The sequence below is a fragment of the Balaenoptera acutorostrata genome, chromosome 4 (assembly GCF_949987535.1).
Source record: "Balaenoptera acutorostrata chromosome 4, mBalAcu1.1, whole genome shotgun sequence".
NCBI lineage: Eukaryota > Metazoa > Chordata > Mammalia > Artiodactyla > Balaenopteridae > Balaenoptera > Balaenoptera acutorostrata.
In genome coordinates, this window is record NC_080067.1 from 138,999,750 (window position 1) to 139,020,460 (window position 20,711).

The 20,711-nt window shown below is 47.2% G+C and overlaps 1 protein-coding gene across 1 annotated transcript in view; it reads left to right on the top strand.

The window, feature by feature from the left end:
- The window catches only part of HUNK (hormonally up-regulated Neu-associated kinase), a 109,103-nt gene that overhangs the window by 29,925 nt on the left and 58,467 nt on the right, over positions 1 to 20,711 (top strand). Inside the window, exon 2 of the mRNA XM_028166940.2 lies at positions 12,333 to 12,625. Coding sequence (XP_028022741.2) covers positions 12,333 to 12,625 — 293 coding nt within the window. The remainder of the gene's footprint in view (positions 1 to 12,332; positions 12,626 to 20,711) is intronic.

Consider the following 20,711-nt stretch of genomic DNA (forward strand, 5'->3'; position numbering starts at 1 on the left):
AGGGGGAAGGGTAAGCTGGGACGAAGTGAGAAAGTGGCATGGACATATATACACTACCAAATGTAAAATAGATAGCTAGTGGGAAGCAGCCGCATAGCATAGGCAGATCAGCTCGGTGCTTTGTGTCCACCTAGAGGGGTGGGCTGGGAGGGTGGGAGGGAGATGCAAGAGGGAGGGGATATGGGGATATATGTATATGTATAGCTGATTCACTTTGTTATACAGCAGAAACTAACACAACACTGTAAAGCAATTATACTCCAATAAAGATGTTTAAAAAATAAAAAAAATAACGCTTGATTTTATATTAGGTGTCTTTTATCAAAATAAAAATAAATAATAAAGAACAAACAAAAACTTCATGACTATATGTCTCACTATGACTATTATGTGAAACCATTTAAAGAATGAAAACGTCATTTGGCTGACAGCAGTCGGGCTTAATGAAAGTTGATAGAATGTAAGCTAGTCAAAATTTTGCTCAAAAAAAAATATGCAGAGGGGGAGGTAAGGGGGCGTGGTGGCTTGTGCCAGATCATGAAGGATTTTTAATTTCTCCTCAAGGGATCGAGTTTCTTTTAAAAGTTTCTGAGCACAGAAGATGATCATAACCATCCTTAGAAAGAAACCTCTGATGCCTCAGTGTGTAGAGAAGGAAGAAGGTGGAGACCTGAGGGAGCCCCGGGGAGCCCTTAGGAGGCTGGGCCAGCAGCAATGGGGTTGGCGAGGAAGGAAACTTCCAGAAAAGACTTGGTGACTGGTTGCTATGGAAATTGGGGGCTGGGGGGAGAGGAGGAGGGAGTCAAGTGCTCAACCAATAGGTGGGGATGATGATGGCCTCAGTGAGGGGAGCACAGAGAGCGATTCACTCAGAAGAGGAGCATGGCGGGTATGATCTTGGAGAGGCTGTGATGGGAGGGTTGGATGCCGGCTGTCCGTCTGGGGCGTCCCGCGGGCAGCCGGGAGTTGCTGTTCTCAGCCAGTTGACAGTGATGGCTGGCGAGGGGTAGTCAAGCCTAACCATCCCATTATCTTTTGGATTCCACTGATCGATTTGCTTCTAGATGATGTAATTTGTGGCTTCCTCCATATTGGCCCCGAGTTACATTCTGGGTCATTAAAAAGTAGGGCGGAATTAGAAGAGAATTGGAGCAAGAAGAGGCTGCTGGGGGCATCGGAGTTGAAGAGTATTTGAGACAAATGGACGTTCAGTTTTTTAACCAATATATTTATCCATGTAATGTATTTGGTGCTTTCGGAGCCAGGCGCTGTGGGGAATACCAAGATGAATTACCCATGGTCTCAAAAAACTTGTAATCTGTTACTGAGCTGAGGCTTTTTGACCCTTTTCCAAAACCAAGGAGAAATGATTCTAGCATTACCTGTTTTAATTCATCATTTAATCCTCATCTCCCCTTAGGATTCCTGAGCTTTGGTGAATTCCAACTGGGCAGGGAATTGGGGGTTGCTTTTATCCTTGTGGATAGTAAATACATTCTGACGACAAATGGGGCATGCATATTCTAAGTAGGCGGGCTTTTGATAAGAATTCCATCAACTGCACAACTACTGCCCTTTGTGGGCAGCCTGGCTGGTCTACATAGCTCTCTCAAAGTTCTGTGCTTTGCATTTTTCCTCCTTGCAGGAACCAGTTTCTGGTTTCCCACCCATAGGATGTTTCTAGGGTGTCAGGACGTGATTTGCTTTCTGAATCGGAGCTGGAGTCAGGGCGCAGAGAACCCCGGTGATGGTGGCTTCAGAACTTCCCAGGGTGGGTGTGGGAGGGTCTCCCAGCCCTGCATTGCGAGCTGGATTCTGCTCACATCTGCCCAGCACTGGGTTCTGTTCTCATCACCAAGATCAGCCCTAATGAGCTCTGTTGTTTAAACTGGGGAAAGAAACTTTTCCCCCTCATTTCCACAAAGACGGCCGGCGGGGAGCCAAGGGTCAGAGCTGTTGCGCTCCGTGACATAAATAGCAGCAATTAATGGGTCCTCATAAAAGACAGCGATTTGTGTGTGCTGTCCAGCATCATTTCTCTGTGAATTGGGGCTACCCTGAAATTAATTATAAAGCCAGCAGAGGATATTTTCTGCTTTCGGTTAAATAAGTATCCTCCGCACAGGCACACTCTCTACTCCAATGCATTTACACGTATACTGTTTCTACGGGAAGAAGGCGTGAAACCAATTTATTTTCAAATCTTCCCACTGGGTCACGCCAATCACCACAGGTTTCAGCCCTTTTACACCGAATTCAGGCTTGGGCTAGAGCCTCAGAGTCCTCAGTCCCTTGCTGTTTTCTTCATGGCTTTTGGGATGTCCCCTCCAGTTCACCCCTGCTCAACTCACTTCAGCCAGTATGGTCACCTAGATATTATTGTTGTAATGAGATCTACAGAGCAAGCCATCCTATCATCACTGATAACTTTCATGAAGAGTCTGTATTAGTCCACTCAGGCTGCCCTAACAAAATACCACAGCTAGGTAGCTTAAACAACAAATTTATTGTCTCACAGTTCTGGAGGCTGGAAGTCCAAGATCAAGGTGTCAGCAGGTTAGATTTCTCTTGAGGCCTCTCTCCTCGGCTTCCAGATGGCCATCTTCTTGCTGTGTCCTCGCATGGCTTTTTCTGTCTGTGAGTGGATCCCTGGTGTCTCTTCCTCTTCTTACAAGGACACCAGTCTTATTGGATCAGGACCCCACCCATATGTCCTCATTTAACCTTAATTACCTCTGTAAAGAGCCATCTCCAAGTAGTCACATTGAGGGTTAGGTCTTTTAACATATGAATTTGAGGGGAGACACAATTTGGCCCTTAACAGGTTCTGATATAGTTAATAGAATCTTTTTCTTCCAACTGCGCTTGCATTCATTCATTCATTCAAGAAATATTTATTGAGTGTTGTCTATGAGCCAGAGACTATTCTGGATGCTGAAAACATGACAGCAAAGGAGACAAAGAACTGTTTCTTCCCTTTGAGAGCTGCCATGGGTCAGGCAGATTCCACACTCAGTCAATGAGTTCTACAGGATTTAAGAGGTGATGAGCCCTATGGGGACAAATAGACTGGAGTGAGGGGATGGTGAGTGCCAGGTGGGTGTGGCTGTAAATAGGTGGGTCACGGGAGCCGCTCTGAGCGGTGACATCTCGGCAAGTCTCGGAGGTGAGGGAGAGCGTGTGTGGCCAGTGCGGGAATACACCTGTCACATTCGTGGAACTACAGGAAGGCCCGCAAGTAAGCAGAGGGAATGAGAGGAGGTGGGAGGGAGATGGGTGTCCAGGCACTGTCAGTACTTTGGCTCTTTCTCTGGGAGAAATGGGGATTCTGGGTGCTTTTGGGTGGTCCTTGCTTTGGGGGAACTTTGCTGCCCCTCTAGATTAGCTGTTCTAGAGAAGGTGACAGATGGTTCAGACACGTTTAGGAGGGAGAAAGGGTACATGGCAGGGACACAGGCCAGAATAAGATGTTGGGGTAGGAGGGACTTAGCGGGCACGAGGGGGAAGAATGAGGCTGCTTCTGTGGTGGACACCAGGTCCCCAGACGGCACATTTCACCGCTGGTCATGGGTGTCCTCTCCAGCACCCCTTGTCCTTGGTGACTTCTTTCAGCTCTCAGCCAGACCCTCAGGAAGTGAGAAACTGCTTTCTGCAGCAGGATGGCTGGGCAGGTCCAGTCCACACGTGGTGAGCAGGGGACCACAATCCACCGCCTTTAGCTTAGCAGGGATTCTGAATTTCTCTGTCTGCTCTGGCTCACCCAGAGAGGGTCACCAAGGATACCGTTTGTTCCATGTCATCTCATCTATTCTCTAGCGTGGGCATTTAGTGTACATCGTCTGGCTTCTATCCGGGAATCCACAAAGCTGACATGTAAGTGGGAAGGACTGGAGCCATCCATCCATCTTCCCTCTCCCCCGCCCTCCCTTTCTCCCTTCCTCTCTCCTTAACCTGCACGATTGTTGGCTGTGTCATCGGTCCAGTACATGTTTCTTGAGCTTCTTCTCTGTTCCTGACACTGCTAGGCACAGGTCGTGGAAGGGTGAGCACTGTTTGAAGTGACAACGGGGATTGGGGTTCTGGAAGAGTATTCTACGAAAAGGATGAGGCTTGAAGAAGGGTGAGAAGGATCCAGCAGGGCTGATCCCAAAATCTGGGAGAATTTTATGCTGTGAAGGAGGAATGTCCTATTGGAGCCCAGTGGAAAACCAGAATAGAGTAAGGGGATTATGAGTGTTGCCACGGGGGCGGGGGTGGAGGGCGTGGGTGCAGCTCTAATTAGGCTGGTTAGGGAAGCCTCTGACAAGGTGACATCTCTCAAAAGGGGAAGGGTGTGTTTCCGCATCACAATCACGCTCGAGCTGAAACCACGTCCACAGGTGGCGTCACATTTTATAATTTTAATGGTTGAAGGGAAGGCTTTTGGTCTGCCTGTGTTGTAGCTTAGGAAGGGGAGGGCTCGAGTGGCCAGCTTACCCAAGGCAGGCATAGAGACGACCCCCAGCTCACCATCCTGACTGGCTGTAGCCTTTCTTTTGTTCTTTTTTTGTTCTTTCTCTCACGTACTTGCCCTAAATTAGCCAAGCACAGTGTGGAAGCCAGGAACACAAAAGTGAGGAGGCTGGGCAAGTCCTGCCTTCCTGGAAATGACAGTGGAGGGTGTCCCACACCGTGAAGAGTGTGTGTGATGGGTGTGACAGCTGGGGAATTGCAGGGTGGCCCGAGCCAGTCTGGGGTGGAGAAGCAAACTGTAATCTGAGGTCGGAGAGGGGAGTGGGAGTTGGGAGTTGGCCTGACGGAGAGAGCCCTGTGTGGGAGGGAATTCCAGACAGGGGTGGGCGGGGGTGGGAGGCATCTGGGCGGGAGAGGATGGTGGTGCAGCAAGCAGCGGATGGAATGGGGGAAGAGAGGGGGTGGGGAGGTCTTAGGAGGTGGAGGTGACAGGCCCTGGTGATTAATTAGGTGGGGGACTAGGGGTGCGCTGGGTGGAGAAGGATGCACAGTTGGGGTGCAAGGACACCTGTGGAGGGAGGTGCTTCAGGCTGAGCTGAGGAGCCCCAGGGAGGACCAGGGGGAAGTGATGGGTTTGGGGAGCCAGTGGACCATCCAAATGGGAGGCGTCCACGGGGCCGTCAGAGCTCGGGGAAGAGGCATAAGCAGGATGTAGGTGTTGGGACTGGTCAGCATATGGACGGTCGTAGGGGTCCTGGAAGTGGAGGAGATGGACTGTACCTCCCTAATGTGAGGAAGGATGGGGCCTGGGGCAGAACCTTGGGAAGACGGGGCTGGGAGGAAAAGCAGGAGACAAGGAGGGAGGGTGGCCTCGTGGACTGGGTAGTCGGGAGGCACCGGGGACCCTGACGAGGGCTGCAGGGAGTGACGGGGATGGAAGCTGAGCGTCAGGGGCTTCCTGGCTTCTCCTCCTGCACAAAACATGCAAATCCTAACAGTGGACACTTATCGAGGGCTTCCAGACATGTCCCTGGTGCTCCCCATCCTTCCTGGGTTTCCTCATTTATATCCCCAGCATCCCCACGAGGTAGGCACTATTATCCCCGCTCCGTTTTTTATAACAGCGAGGAAACTAAGGTCCAAGCTACCAGGTGGCAGAGGTAGGCTTTGAAGTCAAGGCACCCAACCTTGGAATCTGCATGTCTGGCTGCTGTGCCGTTCCACCCTCTGAACTGCCGGGGTGTGGAAAACTCGGGGAGGGCAGGAAAGGAACTATCAGATCTGACCCCAGTCCTTGGAGAATGGACGCTAGCCCTTGGTTCTTACAGTTACACTCTTCTGCATAGTAGAATTGTGCGATGCTCAGGTGGTCCATTAGTCTGCTCGGTGGCCATAACAAAAGACCACAGACTGGATGGCTTAAGTGACAGACGTTTATTTTCTCACAGTTGTGGAGGCAGGAAGTCCAAGATCAAGGTGCCAGTAGGGTTACTTCCTAGGGAGGCTTCTCTCCTTGGTTTGTAGATGGCCGTCCTCTTGCTGTGTCCTCACATGGCCTTTCCTCTGTGCATGTGTGGAGAGAGAGATCTCTGGTATCTCTTCCTTTTCTTATATGGACACCAATCCTATTAGATTAGGTCCCCACCCTTATGACTCATTTAACCTTTTTACCTCCTAAAAGCCCTATCTCCAAATATAGTTATATTAGGGGTTAAGGCTTCAACACGTGAATCTGGGGGCGGGGTGTGTGTGGGGAGACAGTTCAGCCCATGACAGATGGTCATCTTAAATCACTATAAAAAATCTGAATTATGGCCACAAATGGGCCTGAAGATCCATATCTCTCTCATAGTGTACACTTGGCATGTAGAACAGTGTCAAGTATATTTTAGGTGGTTAATAAATGTTTGCTGAAGAAGAAAAGATTCACTTGAGTTTAACATACAGTATTTATTAAGAAACCAAGATGTTCTGGAAAGGAAGCTCTTTTTGGCTAATTTCCATGTAAAAAGAAAATCCTGCTGATGAGAGCCTCCTATTCTCCGTGCATTCTGATTATTTAAAACATCATGGTATAAAATTGCTTTAATTAAAGAAAGGCTGAACTTACACAGCATACATTGTATAATGGGTAAAACATATATGTATATTTCTGTGATATTAGAGAGTAGTTTCTTTGATCAGTGTTTCCCTCCCTCTCCGTTGTATGGAAGATCCATCCATTTTGCATCTGCCTTTTCATTTTGGAGATTGGATATGTGAACAATCCTCGACATGTTTCAGAGGAATGAGTTTTAAAGGCAGTGAAGGGTGATCCAGGATGAAGGGATGAATTTTAAATCCTGTTAACTCTGATCCTACGTAGACAGTCTCAACTAAGTCAATATTTAAAGAAGATGAGAGACTAGACTGATATTAAACCTCCTCCTTGGGATTTAAAAGCAACTCTATTCCAGAGAGTTCGAAACACTGAAATGAGGTTCAGGCTTCTTTTTCTTCTTTTAAATATGCTAAAGCGACAGGTCAAGGAAATGCACATTTTTTTCTTGGCTGAACTAAGCTTGAATGCTTTTCACCCTCTACAGGTTGCCTCAGTGAAAGTAAAATGATAATGATAATAAGAATGTCAATATAAGGAGCTCTTACTATGTGCCAGACGTTGTACTGAGCGCTTTACGTACGTCATCTTAGGTACCAGTTGGTTTGTCGGAGTGGGTGCCGTGATTGCAGCCCCGTGCTTTTGTGGACCCCGCATTCTAAGTACAATTCTATGTTGGAATTTTTCTCCTAATACGTCACAGGGGCCATTAAGCATGAATGCCTTTCTGCAGCTGGCGCCTCTCCTGGAGAATTGGGATTCACGCGCTTCGGTCCCTCCTCCTTCCCGTGTGGGAGGGAGCGGTGCTTCCCATCCCTGCAGAGCAGACTCTGCCACCTCTTCCTTTCCTTCCTCAGGATCCTTCCTTGCAGTCACCCCTTCTTTCCTGTATCTTCTATTTCACCACCCCATAGCTGCCCTCTCCTCATCTTAGATCTACTCACTTTTTTTTTTTTTTCCTTGGCCTTGGAGGATTTCCTTTTCTTTCGTATGAGCTTAGTTATTTAAAAATTTGCTGATATTATCCATCATTGATAGGTATTTTTTTGGCGGGAGCCTGGGGGGTGGGGTGGGGTGGGAGTTGCCATATTGTGAGAAGTGCAACTTGTTTTCTTTGGTGGCGTTGGGTCTTCGTTGCTGTGCGTGGGCTTTCTCCAGTTGCGGCGAGCCGGGGCTACTCTTCCTTGCTGTGCTCCGGCTTCTCACTGCGGTGGCTTCTCTTGTTGTGGAGCACGGGCTCTAGGCGTGTAGGCTTCAGTAGTTGTGGCACGTGGGCTCAGTAGCTGTGGGTCACGGGCTCTAGAGCACAGGCTCAGTAGTTGCGGTACATGGGCTTAGTTGCTCTGCGGCATGTGGGATCTTCCCGGACCAGGGCTCGAACCCGTGTCCCCTGCATTGGCAGGCGGATTCTTAACCACTGCGCCACCAGGGAAGTCACAGAAGTGCAACTTCTTAATAAGAAGTTGATGAGTGATCAGTTTCAGCTGTGGTATACTGGCGCTGTGTTAATCTCTCTCTACTAAGTTCCTAGCACCTTAAGACTTCGCTACTTACTCGGAAATATGGGGGCAACCTTTGAAAACGGCTTCCTCTGTAAAATTTCAGGAGGCTTTGCAACTTGGATCCGTCGAAGAGTTGGAGTCTTCGTTTTATTGACCTTTCACAGCAAAAGTTCCTGTCCCAATGTGCTCAGGATGCAACTCAGAAACTCCCCTGACACCCTCCCCTCCCCTCCCTCCTACCCTCGAGGACCAGCTTGGGAGTTCCAGTGTGGTCCTGGGACTTGGGGCCTCAGTCAGTCTGTGCAGATTTTTTTTTTTTTTTTTTTTTTTTTTTTAATTAATTAATTTATTTATTTTTGTCTGTATTGGGTCTTCGGTTCGTGCGAGGGCTTTCTCCAGTTGCGGCAAGCGGGGGCCACTCTTCATCGCGGTGCGGGGACCGCTCTTCATCGCGGTGCGCGGGCCTTTCTCCATCGCGGCCCCTCCCGTTGCGGGGCACAGGCTCCAGACGCGCAGGCTCAGCAATTGTGGCTCACGGGCCCAGCTGCTCCGTGGCATGTGGGATCTTCCCAGACCAGGGCTCGAACCCGTGTCCCCTGCATTAGCAGGCAGATTCTCAACCACTGCGCCACCAGGGAAGCCCGAGTCTGTGCAGATTTAATTTCACTCTTTAAAACTGTCCTGACTAAAGCAGTTTATCTTTTCAGCTAGAGACCCATCATCACACTGGGCTCCCCCCAGGTAGAATTCGTGCCTGTAAATCTCTGATTACCGTCAAATTAAATTAGATGCCTCCCTTTGCCGATCATTGATCATTGCCTTTTCCTTAACTTCCAATTCAGTTTTTCCCTTTTCGGTTGTTACAGATGAAGTTGATTAAATGGTTTTGTGTAATCAAGAACGGATTCCATTTTCAGTATTATCAATGCAGAGCTTATAAGTTTAAGGTCGCTTACAAGTAAGGGTGTTTAAAAATAGAGAGGGGGCTTTATAGAAAACCTTCTCCAGGTGAGGCTGCCTAAGGGTTCAGGGTTTTCACGGAGGGACCCTCAGAATCAGTAGACCTTGGGAACCAAGATGTCAAATGATGGTGGAACAGACACCTGGTGTGTTAGTTTCCTGCTGTAATGCATTGTCACAAACTTGGTGGCTTAAAACAACAGAAATTCATTCTCTCACAGTTCTGGAGGCCAGAAGTCCAAAATCGATTTCACTGGGCCAAAATCAAGGTGTCGACGGGGCTATGCTCCCTCTGATGGCTCTAGGAGGGGATCTGTCCTTGGCCTCTCCCAGCTTCTGGTGGCTGCATTATTCCTTGGCTTGTGGCTCATCCCCGCCATCTCCGCCCCGTTCGCCACTTCTCTGTGTATTTGTGTGAAATCTCCCACTGCCTCTATTTTATAAGGACACTTGTGATGACATTTAGGGCCCACCCAGATAATCTCGATTAATCTCAACATCCTTCACTTTTTCCAAATAAGGTCACTTTCACATGGTCCACAGATGGGGCCTTAATGTCTTTGGGTGGCCATTATATAACCTACTCCAGGCAATTAAAGAGCTAAATAAAGTATCCTAATAATAATTGTGTGCTCTGTTAAGAAAGGCAGATCGTTTTACTGCTGGGTTTTCAGACTGCTGTTTATTCAGAGTACATTTAAGAATTTCACAGCCAAAGGGTGTAATTTTTAAAACATTGCAACATAGACTCGAGCAAAGACAGAATCTAATTGTACTTTCCAGCATTCCTCTTTCTCTCCACCTCCACAAGATGATGGATATATATTTATATGTATAAATATGTATTTTATATATATATATATATGTATAGGTATGTGTTATACATATATACACAAATGAGTACAGTTTTGAAAGTTTTTAGTTTCATATATACTGGACTCGTAGGCCAAACTACAGCCCACTTCTGTGGGCTGACAGCACCAGCCTCTCATGGCCCTGGGACAGTACAGGCCCCCAGCTTGTCTGGTCCAATGGCTGATTGTCCCCTGTTAGTCACATCTTTGGTTTAAGGGCCTGAGAATCTCCATTAATATGGGTGAAGGTGGTCCAGAGATACACACTTCTGGTTATGAGTCCTGAGGATGTAAGGTACAGCCTGGTGACTGCAGTTCACAATACTGTATATTTGAAAGTTGCTAATACTGAAGACCTTAATAGTTCCCATCACACACACACACACATTTGTAACTATGGTGATGGATGTTAACTAAACTTATTGTGATGACCATTTCCCAATATATACATATACCAAATCCTTATGTTGTACACCTAAAATTAATACAGTGTTATAGGTCAATTATATCACAATTAAAAAAAATAAAAATTAAAAAAAGACTGTTCCCCAGAAGAGAGAATAGATTAAGCTGTTACAGCTATTTTTGCTTCAGTGGTTAGAAAAAAAAAGTTCACTGATTTGCTCAGTTAGTGACCTGTTGGTCACTCACTGTTTATAAAGTGCTGTGTGCGGTGAGGGGGGAGCGGTCCCTGCTTTAAGGGAGGGGTGGGAGCTTTAAATGGTATCGCAGGCAGTGGGTGTGGTGGGAGCGTAAGGAAGGAGGGTTGAAGAGACTTCCTGGAAGGGAGGTGGGCCTGGAGTTAGCATCTGCAGGACCAGGCAGATTTGAAGGGGTGAAGTGGGCTTGTGAGTGCAAGCTTGGAGAGTAGCAGAACGTGTGGTCTGGGCGGTGAGGAGACCTGCCCTGGGGAACTGGGAGTCAGGGCTGGTCAGTGGCGGGGCTGATGGGGAGGGAGCTTCAGGGCTGGGCTGAGGCTGTGGACCTTGCTCTGTGGGCAGCAGGGAGCCGCCGAAGAGCTTTAAGCAAGACATCAGAGTTCCAGACCCACTGATTTCGAGGATGAATTCGAGGGGCCAGGATGAGCATCAAGGAAAAGAGGTAGCATGCTGACGTCATAGCCCAGGCTAGTGGTGGATAGACTTTTATTTTATTTTATTACAAACTTCTGTGAAGAGAATAACGTTTGAGCCCCTTGCTGCAAACATGTATCTATCTATCTATCTATCTATCTATCTATCTATCTATCTATCTATCTCTCTATCATCTATCAATCATTTGCTGATTGATCTATATCACACCTCTGCACATTGAGTGCATTATGAAGCCGTTAAAAAATATAATTACAAAAAAGGAAACAAATAGAAATGGAAGGTCCACTGTTTTTGTCCTGCAGCCCAGTGGCTTGGTAGCCTTGTATGAGAACGTCCCTGGGGTTGCTGGAGTCTCACGTAGAGACAATGCGTCTGGGCGCTGCGAAGCAAGGTCCTAAATGAACCTGACCTGGCATGGGAACAGAGAGGAAGGAAAAGTGAGGAAGGCAGTTAGCAGAAGGTATCGACGTGATGTCACTGGCTGGTCACATTAGAGAGGAGCGAAGACATAAGTAAGAAAAGAAGAGGGCCAAACGGTGGTGTGTTTTAAGGCCAGGTGAGTGGATTGGTGACAGCCATTGAAGGAAGGGAGAGTGGGGAAGGGTGCAGACTTGGGCAGAAGGGACAATCTTCCCTTCCCCTCCCTCACGCCATCGTTACTTCCATTCTCCTGTCCCTCCCTCCCCCCTTCCCTCCCTTGATACAAAGCTGGAGGGTCCACACATGTGACATGTTGATTGTGGGGAAGTGACCCAGGAGGAGCATTCAGTGGGCAGCTGAGATACCTCTCTGGAGCAGCAATAGGTTGGGCCTGACTTGGGGCCAAGAGATAACCTGCACAGTGATTCACAGGGAACGAGGTAACCATTGGACAGAGGTGGCCTGGCCTGAGGTCCTGGTACAGGGCAGAGAAAGGGTGGGGAGGAACTGGGCATTGCATCCCCCAGCTCCCTAAACACGCCCTAGAACTGAAGATGGGGCAGATTCGGCCGTTTCAGAAATGGAATCATGGGGGGACCCAACCTGGAGGGATGGTGGCGAGGCCGGAGAGGGAGCGGGGAGGGGCCCTTTGCTGGAGGAGAACTTGGTGTTTCACCCTGCGGAGAACCAAGTTTAATACTGACTCTTCACGGAGGCTTCTGGACCACCATTTGAGTTTGCTTGAGTAAATTTCATTCTCTTCCTTCATAAATGAATCTTTTGATCTTCGCTGATGTTACATCTTTCTTTTCTCCCTTGATGCCACTTCAGATAAAGTTCTTCTCCTGGTGCAGACGAGTAGCTATGTATTTTCCTAGGGTTTTGTGAATAGTCAGGGAATAAACTTTGCCTGCAGTGTCTGACAACAGCCGTATTCTTGGTGTCTCCTTAGGTGGCCATAAAAGTCATCGACAAGAAGAGAGCCAAAAAAGACACCTATGTCACCAAAAACCTTCGGCGAGAGGGGCAGATCCAGCAGATGATCCGCCACCCTAACATTACCCAGCTCCTTGATATCTTAGAGACAGAAAACAGCTACTACCTGGTTATGGAGCTGTGTCCTGGGGGCAACCTGATGCACAAGATATATGAGAAGAAGCGGCTGGAGGAACCCGAAGCCCGCAGATACATCAGGCAGCTCATCTCTGCGGTGGAGCACCTGCACCGGGCCGGGGTGGTCCACAGGTAAGGGCCACGCCATGATGCTGATCGCCAACTCTGTGCTGAATGGACGGCACTGTGCTTCAGCGTGCTCCAAGCAAGGTTGATTCCTTGCAGCATGTTTTACAATTCTTCTGCAGTTTTGTTTCATGGACTTGTTTTGTGTGTTGGGTTAATGCTAACATGGGGTTAAAAGAATAATGTCTGAAGCCAGATTTGCCTGGGTTCGCATCCTGGCTCTCTCCTTTAATTGTTGTGTGCCCCTGGGCTAGTTAGTTAACCTCTCTGAACCTCAGTTTCTTCTTCTGTAAAATGGGAATATTCATGATACTTATCTCGTGGTTGGTATAAGGGGAAATGAGTTAATATACAGAAAGAGGGACTTCCCCGGTGGTCCAGTGGTTAAAACTCCACGCTCCCAGTGGAGGCCGGTTCGATCCCTGGTTGGGGAACTAGATCCCGCATGCCGCATGGCATGGCCAAAAAAAAATTAAAGAAAAACTATATGTATACGGAAAGAGCTTGGAACAGCGTTTGGTACATAGTAAGGGGCATGTTTAGTGTTGGCGGCTCTTATTATTATTATTTGCAAAGTAATGAGAACAGTTGCTCAGGTGCCTGAAAGAAGCATCAATGTTAAGATGGCATGAGATTGTTTTTCTGCAAGTGATGGTTCTTTCATTGTATTTGCTTTACATATGGTAGTTGCTAAATAGCTGTTTCATTCAGTGGAATTGAATCACCACGTGAAGTGTGAACTTGCCCTTGAAAGTGAGGCGTGTTCTCCATAAGCCAAACCAACCTTGCAAATAATTATGAAAATCAAACTTTTTTTTTTTTAAACAGCCTGTTCCTTCCTGAGGAGGAGCTTTGCAAGCAAACTGAGCAGAAACAGGATTCTTAGTAGTGTTGCTGTTGGTGGTGGGTGCTGACTTTTAGTGCTAGACTAAATAAGGTCAATACGATACAATAAAATAAAAAAATGAAAGTGCCCTCTTTTCCTCCCAAGAAAGTGTTGACTTCACCAATAAATGCATAGTTCTTCCTTCATGGAGTTATAATTCATAATTACTCTGGGTTGTTGAGAAAAATTAGGGCTCATGTTTGATTCTCATTTACAAAAGCAAGATCAAGGAATTATATATATATGCACACACATATGTTTAAAATTTTTTGTATTGAGATACAACTCACATACCATAAAAGTCACCATTTTAAAGTGTACAATTCAGTCATTTTCAGTATATTTACAGAGTTGTGCAACTATCACCACTGTCTAATTTTAGAATATTTCCATCACCCCAAACAAGAAACCCTGTACCCATTGGCAGTCACCCCCCATTCCCAGCCCTCCCAGCAGCCCCTGGTAATAACCACTAATCTGCTTTCTGTCTCTATGAACTTGCCTATTCTGGAACTTTCGTATAAATGGAAACAATATATGGTCTTTTATGAGTGGCTTCTTTCACTTAACTTTACCAATGGGATTGGCACCGGGGAAATGCTCTACCTTGTGTGCCTGAATCTGGGACACTGTGGGGAGGTCCTGGGCTCGGGCGGGGGGACACTGGGAGGAGGTCCCGGGCTCAGGGGCAGAGGGGTGGCACTGGGGGGAAGGAGCCAGGCCCCATTCAGGAACATCATTTTCTCACTAAGGTAAGAAAACCTCTCCTTGTACATATTTTTAGTCACACACATTGTCACAAAATCACGATTCATTAGAACTCTTTGAGTTTCGATCAGCAAGGAAGGGAACATTCAGAAATTTTAAGTGAATAACACTATTTTTGGCTCTTTCCAACAATACCCTTGTGTAACCTGCCGTGTCAGAGCTCTGCCGTTATTAGGAAAATGATGGTCGTAAGTGCTCCTGGTTCTGTCTTTGGTGATGAAGATGACAAAGGCAGAAACCTGACGAGTGAATCAGCTTGGGTTACCCACTCGGCTGGTCACGGCGGCAAACAGAAACCGGGGAAGAGCTTTCCAAGAGACTCGAGGTGTTATTACAAGGGTTTCGTGCTGTCAAAAATCAGATGTGCACCGAGCTTGGAGCTTTGAGGACAGCAAAGGGAAAGCCAGCAAAGGCTGTGCATCGCTCGCTGGTCCCTCCCCCAGGAAATTCTCAACAACCCTTTTCAAGTAATTTTAACAAAATCCAATCCCTCTCAGTGCAATTACTGTCAGAATGTCAAAGGAATGAATTTAATAATGTTTTGATAGCAAAGACGGTGCGCTTTTTCTCTCTCTGATCTCCAGCGTTCTACTTCTTCCCCCCCTCCCTGGAAATATATTCATCACCCAATAGTGGCAAAGGCTCAGATCTTTTAAAGTTAGGGAAGATTGGAAATACAGGTGTTGTTTCGGAGGAGTTCTTTATTTTCTTCTCTAGAAATCATGTTAAATGAGTGTCACCTATGCACACATAGGCATAGGTGATTAGGTGGTTGAGACAGCACAGGAAAACGTTTGTTTAGAATATATTCATGGGTGGCTGTATCTGGAATGTCTTGATTTTCTAAGGTTCTATACGTCTCATTTTTAGCAGCCGTAATCTGGCTGGTATCCTATATGCTGTAGCCTTTTTCAGTGGTGGAGAATCTTCTCCTTTATGCTACGGAGGTGGAGTGAATTTCATAAATTATTTTGAGGTTAGATTTTTCAAATGAGTAAGAGAGTTTCGATAGCATTTCAGAGATGTCCCGGAGTCCCTAGCGGGAAGAGTTCTGAGCAAACAGATTGGATCATCCAAAAGGATTTAGGATGAATTTTGGTGGCTACGTTACATGATTTAAAGGGCTTTTGGTTATGTGTTAGAGGATGCTTTAAAAAGCACAGTTCCTGATGAGGCTGGTACTATATCGTCATGTCATCATCAACTTAATGCCTAGCGGAGCCCTCATTTCCTGTGAAATTAAATCTAAATATTTAATTATCTCCCCAGAACTATTTAAATATCATTTAAAGGAAGCAAATCTTGGAACTATTACAAGTGGAAGGGAAAAAAGGAAACTAAACGTCTGTAAAGCAGATTTCCTTAGCTGGCAGAGAACTTCATTTAAAACTGGACCTGCCGTAGCTTCTGTGTCTTCTACAACAGGGCTGTTGTTCACTTTTGCAAAGTTAGAATATGGTCTTAACTTCTTCATTACACCATTTGAGGATTGCCTGAGATACTTCCGGTTTAAAATCTAATGAGGGTTTTTTTCTTTTTTTCATTTTCTCTTCCGGGCTCACCCAGCAGGGCGCCATAGTCTGATGATTTTCCTATTGTACAAAGAGCGTTGACGCTTCACATCCATCATGAAGAATACTGATTCTGCCAAGAGGCTACTTTGAGATTCCTCTGTTCATTCAAAATAACAAAGTCCAATCAAACTGTACAGGCAAAACATACCTGGGTAACTCAGTACCGCCGTCCCCTAAGCAGGAAGAGACAAGCCATAGGGGCCCGAGGACTGGGAGAGAGACACAGACGATCAAAGTGAACGGTAGCCTGTGTGTCAACACGGCTGCGCCCAGAGCCGTGTCTTTTATTCACTCATCAGTATTGGGGAAGGACCTTCTGCACTTGGGAGGACTGTGGGGCAAGAGAGGGAACTCTTCTTTGTTCTCATGGGCCTGACAAGAAGCAAGCCCCTCCTGTACTGGTGGGGGGTTTTAAGAAGTTGTTTTAACTTTTAAGTTTCCTTGGAGAGGGGAAAGAGGGCAAGGCAGACGAGAAGGGAGTGACTTCTGCTCACATCGGGGGCTGTTGGAGAGACCAGGGCCTGAGCACACATCTGGAGGTGCTGGTTATACAGATCAGAGGTTTTTTGTTTAATTGAGTTTGAAAAAATGTGACAACTTTGTGGACTGGGGTGCACGGTGGTCGGCCATGGGGATTTTAAAGCCAGACCGCCTGCGTCCACGTGCGGGGTCTACCACTTAAAAGCTGAACTGTTGCTGGAATTCCCTGGTGGCGCAGTGGTTGAGAATCCGCCTGCCAATGCAGGGGACACGGGTTCGAGCCCTGGTCCAGGAAGATCCCACATGCCATGGAGCAACTAAGCTCATGCACCACAACTACTGAGCCTGTGCTCTAGAGCCCGTGAGCCACAACTACTGAATCCACGTGCCACAACTACTGAAGCCCGCGAACCACAACTACTGAAGCCCGCGTGCCTAGAGCCCGTGCTCCACAACAAGAGAAGCCACCGCAATGAGAAGACTGCGCACCACAGTGAAGAGTAGCCCCCGCTCGCTGCAACTAGAGAAAGCCCGCGCACAGCAATGAAGACCCAACGCAGCCAAAAGTAATAAATAAATTAAATAAATAAATTTATGAGGAAAAAAAAAAAAGCTGCACTGGGCAAATCACTTAGGCTTTTATGCCTCGCTTTCCAGAGCTACGCAACAGGGATAAGGGATTATCCACTTCATGTTGTTGTTGTGAGGATTAAATGACTCAGTTCATGTAAAGTGCTTAACACCGAGACCCTTAGGAAGTACTTAGTACGTGTTTGCCGTAACGACTACTGAGTCCACCTCACTCATTTTATCCACAGAGGCTGAGTTCTGTGTGCTCAAGGCCTCACAGCTGTTCTCTGCTCGTACTGCCCTTGCAATCTTTGGATGAATCGTATTCATCCTTCGGGTCCCAGCTAGGAAGCTCACGTCCTCCAGGATGCCCTCCAGGCTAGGACCCCCGGTCATAGATTCCCCGGCACCTTCTACTTTGATTTCCAAACACTTTTCACAAGATAACTGGCTTGTTTGCTATCTGTCTTCTGCATAGGCCACCATATAGCCCAGCGTCCAGCCCAGTACTCACACAGAGAGACTTTGTTGGACAAATGAAGGGAAACTGAACGGATACAGTTAGTGTCAGAGTTAGCACTGGGATGGAAGCTTTTGGTCACCCATTCGTGTTCTTTCTGGAATATTCCATATTCTCCCTGGAGTTTTAAGGGAGTTTCTTCATTGACTTCGTACCAATTTGTTTATTTTTCAGGTCACAATTTGTAGAGTGGCATCTTTTTAGTGAATGACCAGCTCTTTCATTTTATAAACAGAATTTGTTTCCGGAGCATTGTAGGAACTCAATAAAGGTTTCATTTTGAATAAATAAATTAGGTACATGCTTAACAAATTGTTCTTATGTTTTACCAAATTGCCCATCTTGTAAATAAATCAAAGATTAAAAAATCATTTGGTTTTAATACAGTGCTTTTGAAGATAAAACCTAATCAAAAACAAAAACAAAAACAGAAAAACCTCTTGTTCGCGGCAAAATGCTTATTGCCTTGGGGAGTTATGTGCTTTTCTTGAATGCTTTATTCTTAGCTTATTACTGAAATCCATCTTGTGGCCATCTCCACAGGTACAGCTTTTGCCCCTAGACCTAATCCTCTGTGGGCTTGGTCCAGGCTCCCCACCTCCTGCCCGGGCCCCTTCTCTCTGACCTTTCCTTCGAGGGCTCATGCCCCCCAGTACTGTTTGCTTATCACCAAGTGAACCACTTAAGTCTTTCCTGGAGTCTCCCCCTTCACTTTGTCTTAGAACCTTTAACTTCATATCCTCCCCTGGCCACACCAGCCTCTCACCTCTTACCTGTTAGTGGCTGCTCAGCTGGGAGTGGCCCATTTTCTCATTTCCGCCGTGAATGGCCCTGCCAGGTGGCCCTTCTCATGACGCCATTTTCCAAAGAAGAATCAGAAGCTCAGAGAGTTTAAGTAACTTGCCCAGGGCGGCTCAGCGGGTCAGTTAGAGAGACCCAGCCTCCAGAGCCTGTCTCCTTCCCTCCCCAGGCTGCCGTGTTGGTCCAGGCCTTGATCAGCCCCTCCGCCCTGGGCCTTCCCCAGCTCTCCCCCATGTCTCCCTCTGTCCTCTTCTCCCTTCCCTGGAAGCCTGGCAGCCTTCATTTTATGCCCCTCCGTTCCTCACTTTCATCTTGGGTCTCAGCCCTGAGTGGCCCCTGGAGGCTCTCAAGTTTAGGCCCGGGGTTTGTTAGAGGCCTGACCTTCGACCTTCACTGCATGGCCAGGTGAGGCCCAGGGGAGAAACTCTTCCTGCATTCCCATCCCAGTATTCTGGAAGCGTGTGCGTGCAGGTGCACACAGACACACGTACACACGAACATGTGTGCTTGCACACACACGTGGGTGTGCGTGCAACACATATTCGCACACATGCAGTCTCGTACAAGTACCCGTACACAGATGTGTGCTTTCCCCGTAAGCGTGCACACACACCTTCCCACTCGGGCCTCTGCTCTGCAGCGTGCCGGTAGCCACTGCTCCTCCCCTCCCCCATGGCGCCCCAGGACCCTGTGTTTGCTATGGCAACAGGGTCCTCCCCTCCACCCCTCAGTCTGGGAGGGCAGAGTTCCTGGTGGCCAGTCTCCAAATCTTAGAGATTATCACCTTTAAAGAAATGCAAGGAACCTCTGGGTGCGTGGGTGGGTGGGGAGGGGGAGGGGTGCTTGGTAGCCTGTGGGTGAACCTTTAATTATTAGTTGCAGCCTGTTCGAGCTTGTTCTTTTGAAATAACCTAGAACAAAGGGCTGGTGATTAGGGCTCTCCCCTTGGGCCTTCTCTCAATCTCTGGAAAGATGCCTACCCACCCCCACTCCCCACCCCCAAACACCGTAGGGAACAGGACCCAATGTTTGGTCTGCCGAGGGCCGCCATGTTGAGTCCCACTGGGCATTTTTCCTGGAACTGCCCAGTTACTAGAGATGGGTCCAGAAGCCTCTGAGCCTGCACTCTGGGCCTGGCTGCCTCATGCTTTGCCAAAGGCGACTTCGTTGGCTACTTTCCTTTGTTCCTAAGACACGCCATTGCCACTCCTGTCCCCCAGCACTGTCCTAGTCAGTGGGCCCTCCACACGTGCCCCATCCCCTTTCTTGCTTGTCCTGACTCCTCTTGGAAGCCCCTTTGGCCAAGGAAAAGCTATTTCCTCTCCATCCAGGGACCATTTTCTTTCCTTCCCTTTGGCTTTCAGTTACAAGTTCACACCACCTCAAGTTTGCCAGCCACAGAGAGGAACTTCTCACACTGCAGGACGGGAGGAAGAGCCCTCCACTTCTCTCTCGTCTCCTCAAAGTGGTTAATCCGATCAAGGACCGTACATGGGAAATTGAGCATTGCCCCATCATCAAGTGCAAACCAGTCAGCTGTCAGAACCTTCCTTCCCATCTGACAGATCTGACACTTAACACAGACAAATATTTTGCTTTCGGGATGGAGCTAAAAACCATGCGTTTCACATGGACCACGGGGAGGTTTTCTGGATTATAGAGGCCTGCCAGTATATGTGTGTGTGTGGGGGGGGGGTGGGTGGGTGTGTGTATTGTATACTTAAGGTACATTGTGATACACTAACACTAAAGCCTTGTGAATAAATTCATCCTTCTTCTATTACTCATGTAGTTATCTTTCAGTTTCTGGCCTTTTGGGTCATATGTTGAGTAGCTGGGCAGAGGGTCTGAGTGGCCCACTGTGCTGAATGGATTCGTAATTAACTTCAGACGGTAAGGATACTCCGCAGTGAACATCCTGAATGAGGTGCTTGGTGGTGGCCGTAGCATTCCTAGTACTGATCTCTTAGGAAGGGGGAAAATATCCAAGAGCTACTTAAAAAATTAATAGATTTTATTTTTAAAAGCAGTTTTAGGTTTACAGAAAAATTGTGCAGAACTGCAGAGTTCCCACCTCCCTTCTACATTGTTTTCCCTATTATTAGTATCTTATGATAGTGTAGGACATTGGTTACAATTGGTGAACCAATATTGATACATTATTATTAAATAACATCCACAGTTTACATTAGGGTTCATTAGGGTACATAGTACATTAGGATACTCTTTGTGTTACACATTCTATGGGTTTTGACAAATGCATGATGTCATGTAGCTACCATTATAGTATACAGAATAATTTTACCACCCTAAAAAAATGTGTTCCACCTATTCATTCTAGCCCTCCTCCTGCAACCTCTGGCAACCAGTGATTTTTTTTCACTGTCTATAGTTTTGTCTTTTCCAGAATTTGGAATCATACAGTATGTAGTCTGTTCAGACTACTTTCATTTAAAAACATGCATTTAGGGTTCCTCCATGACTTTCATGACT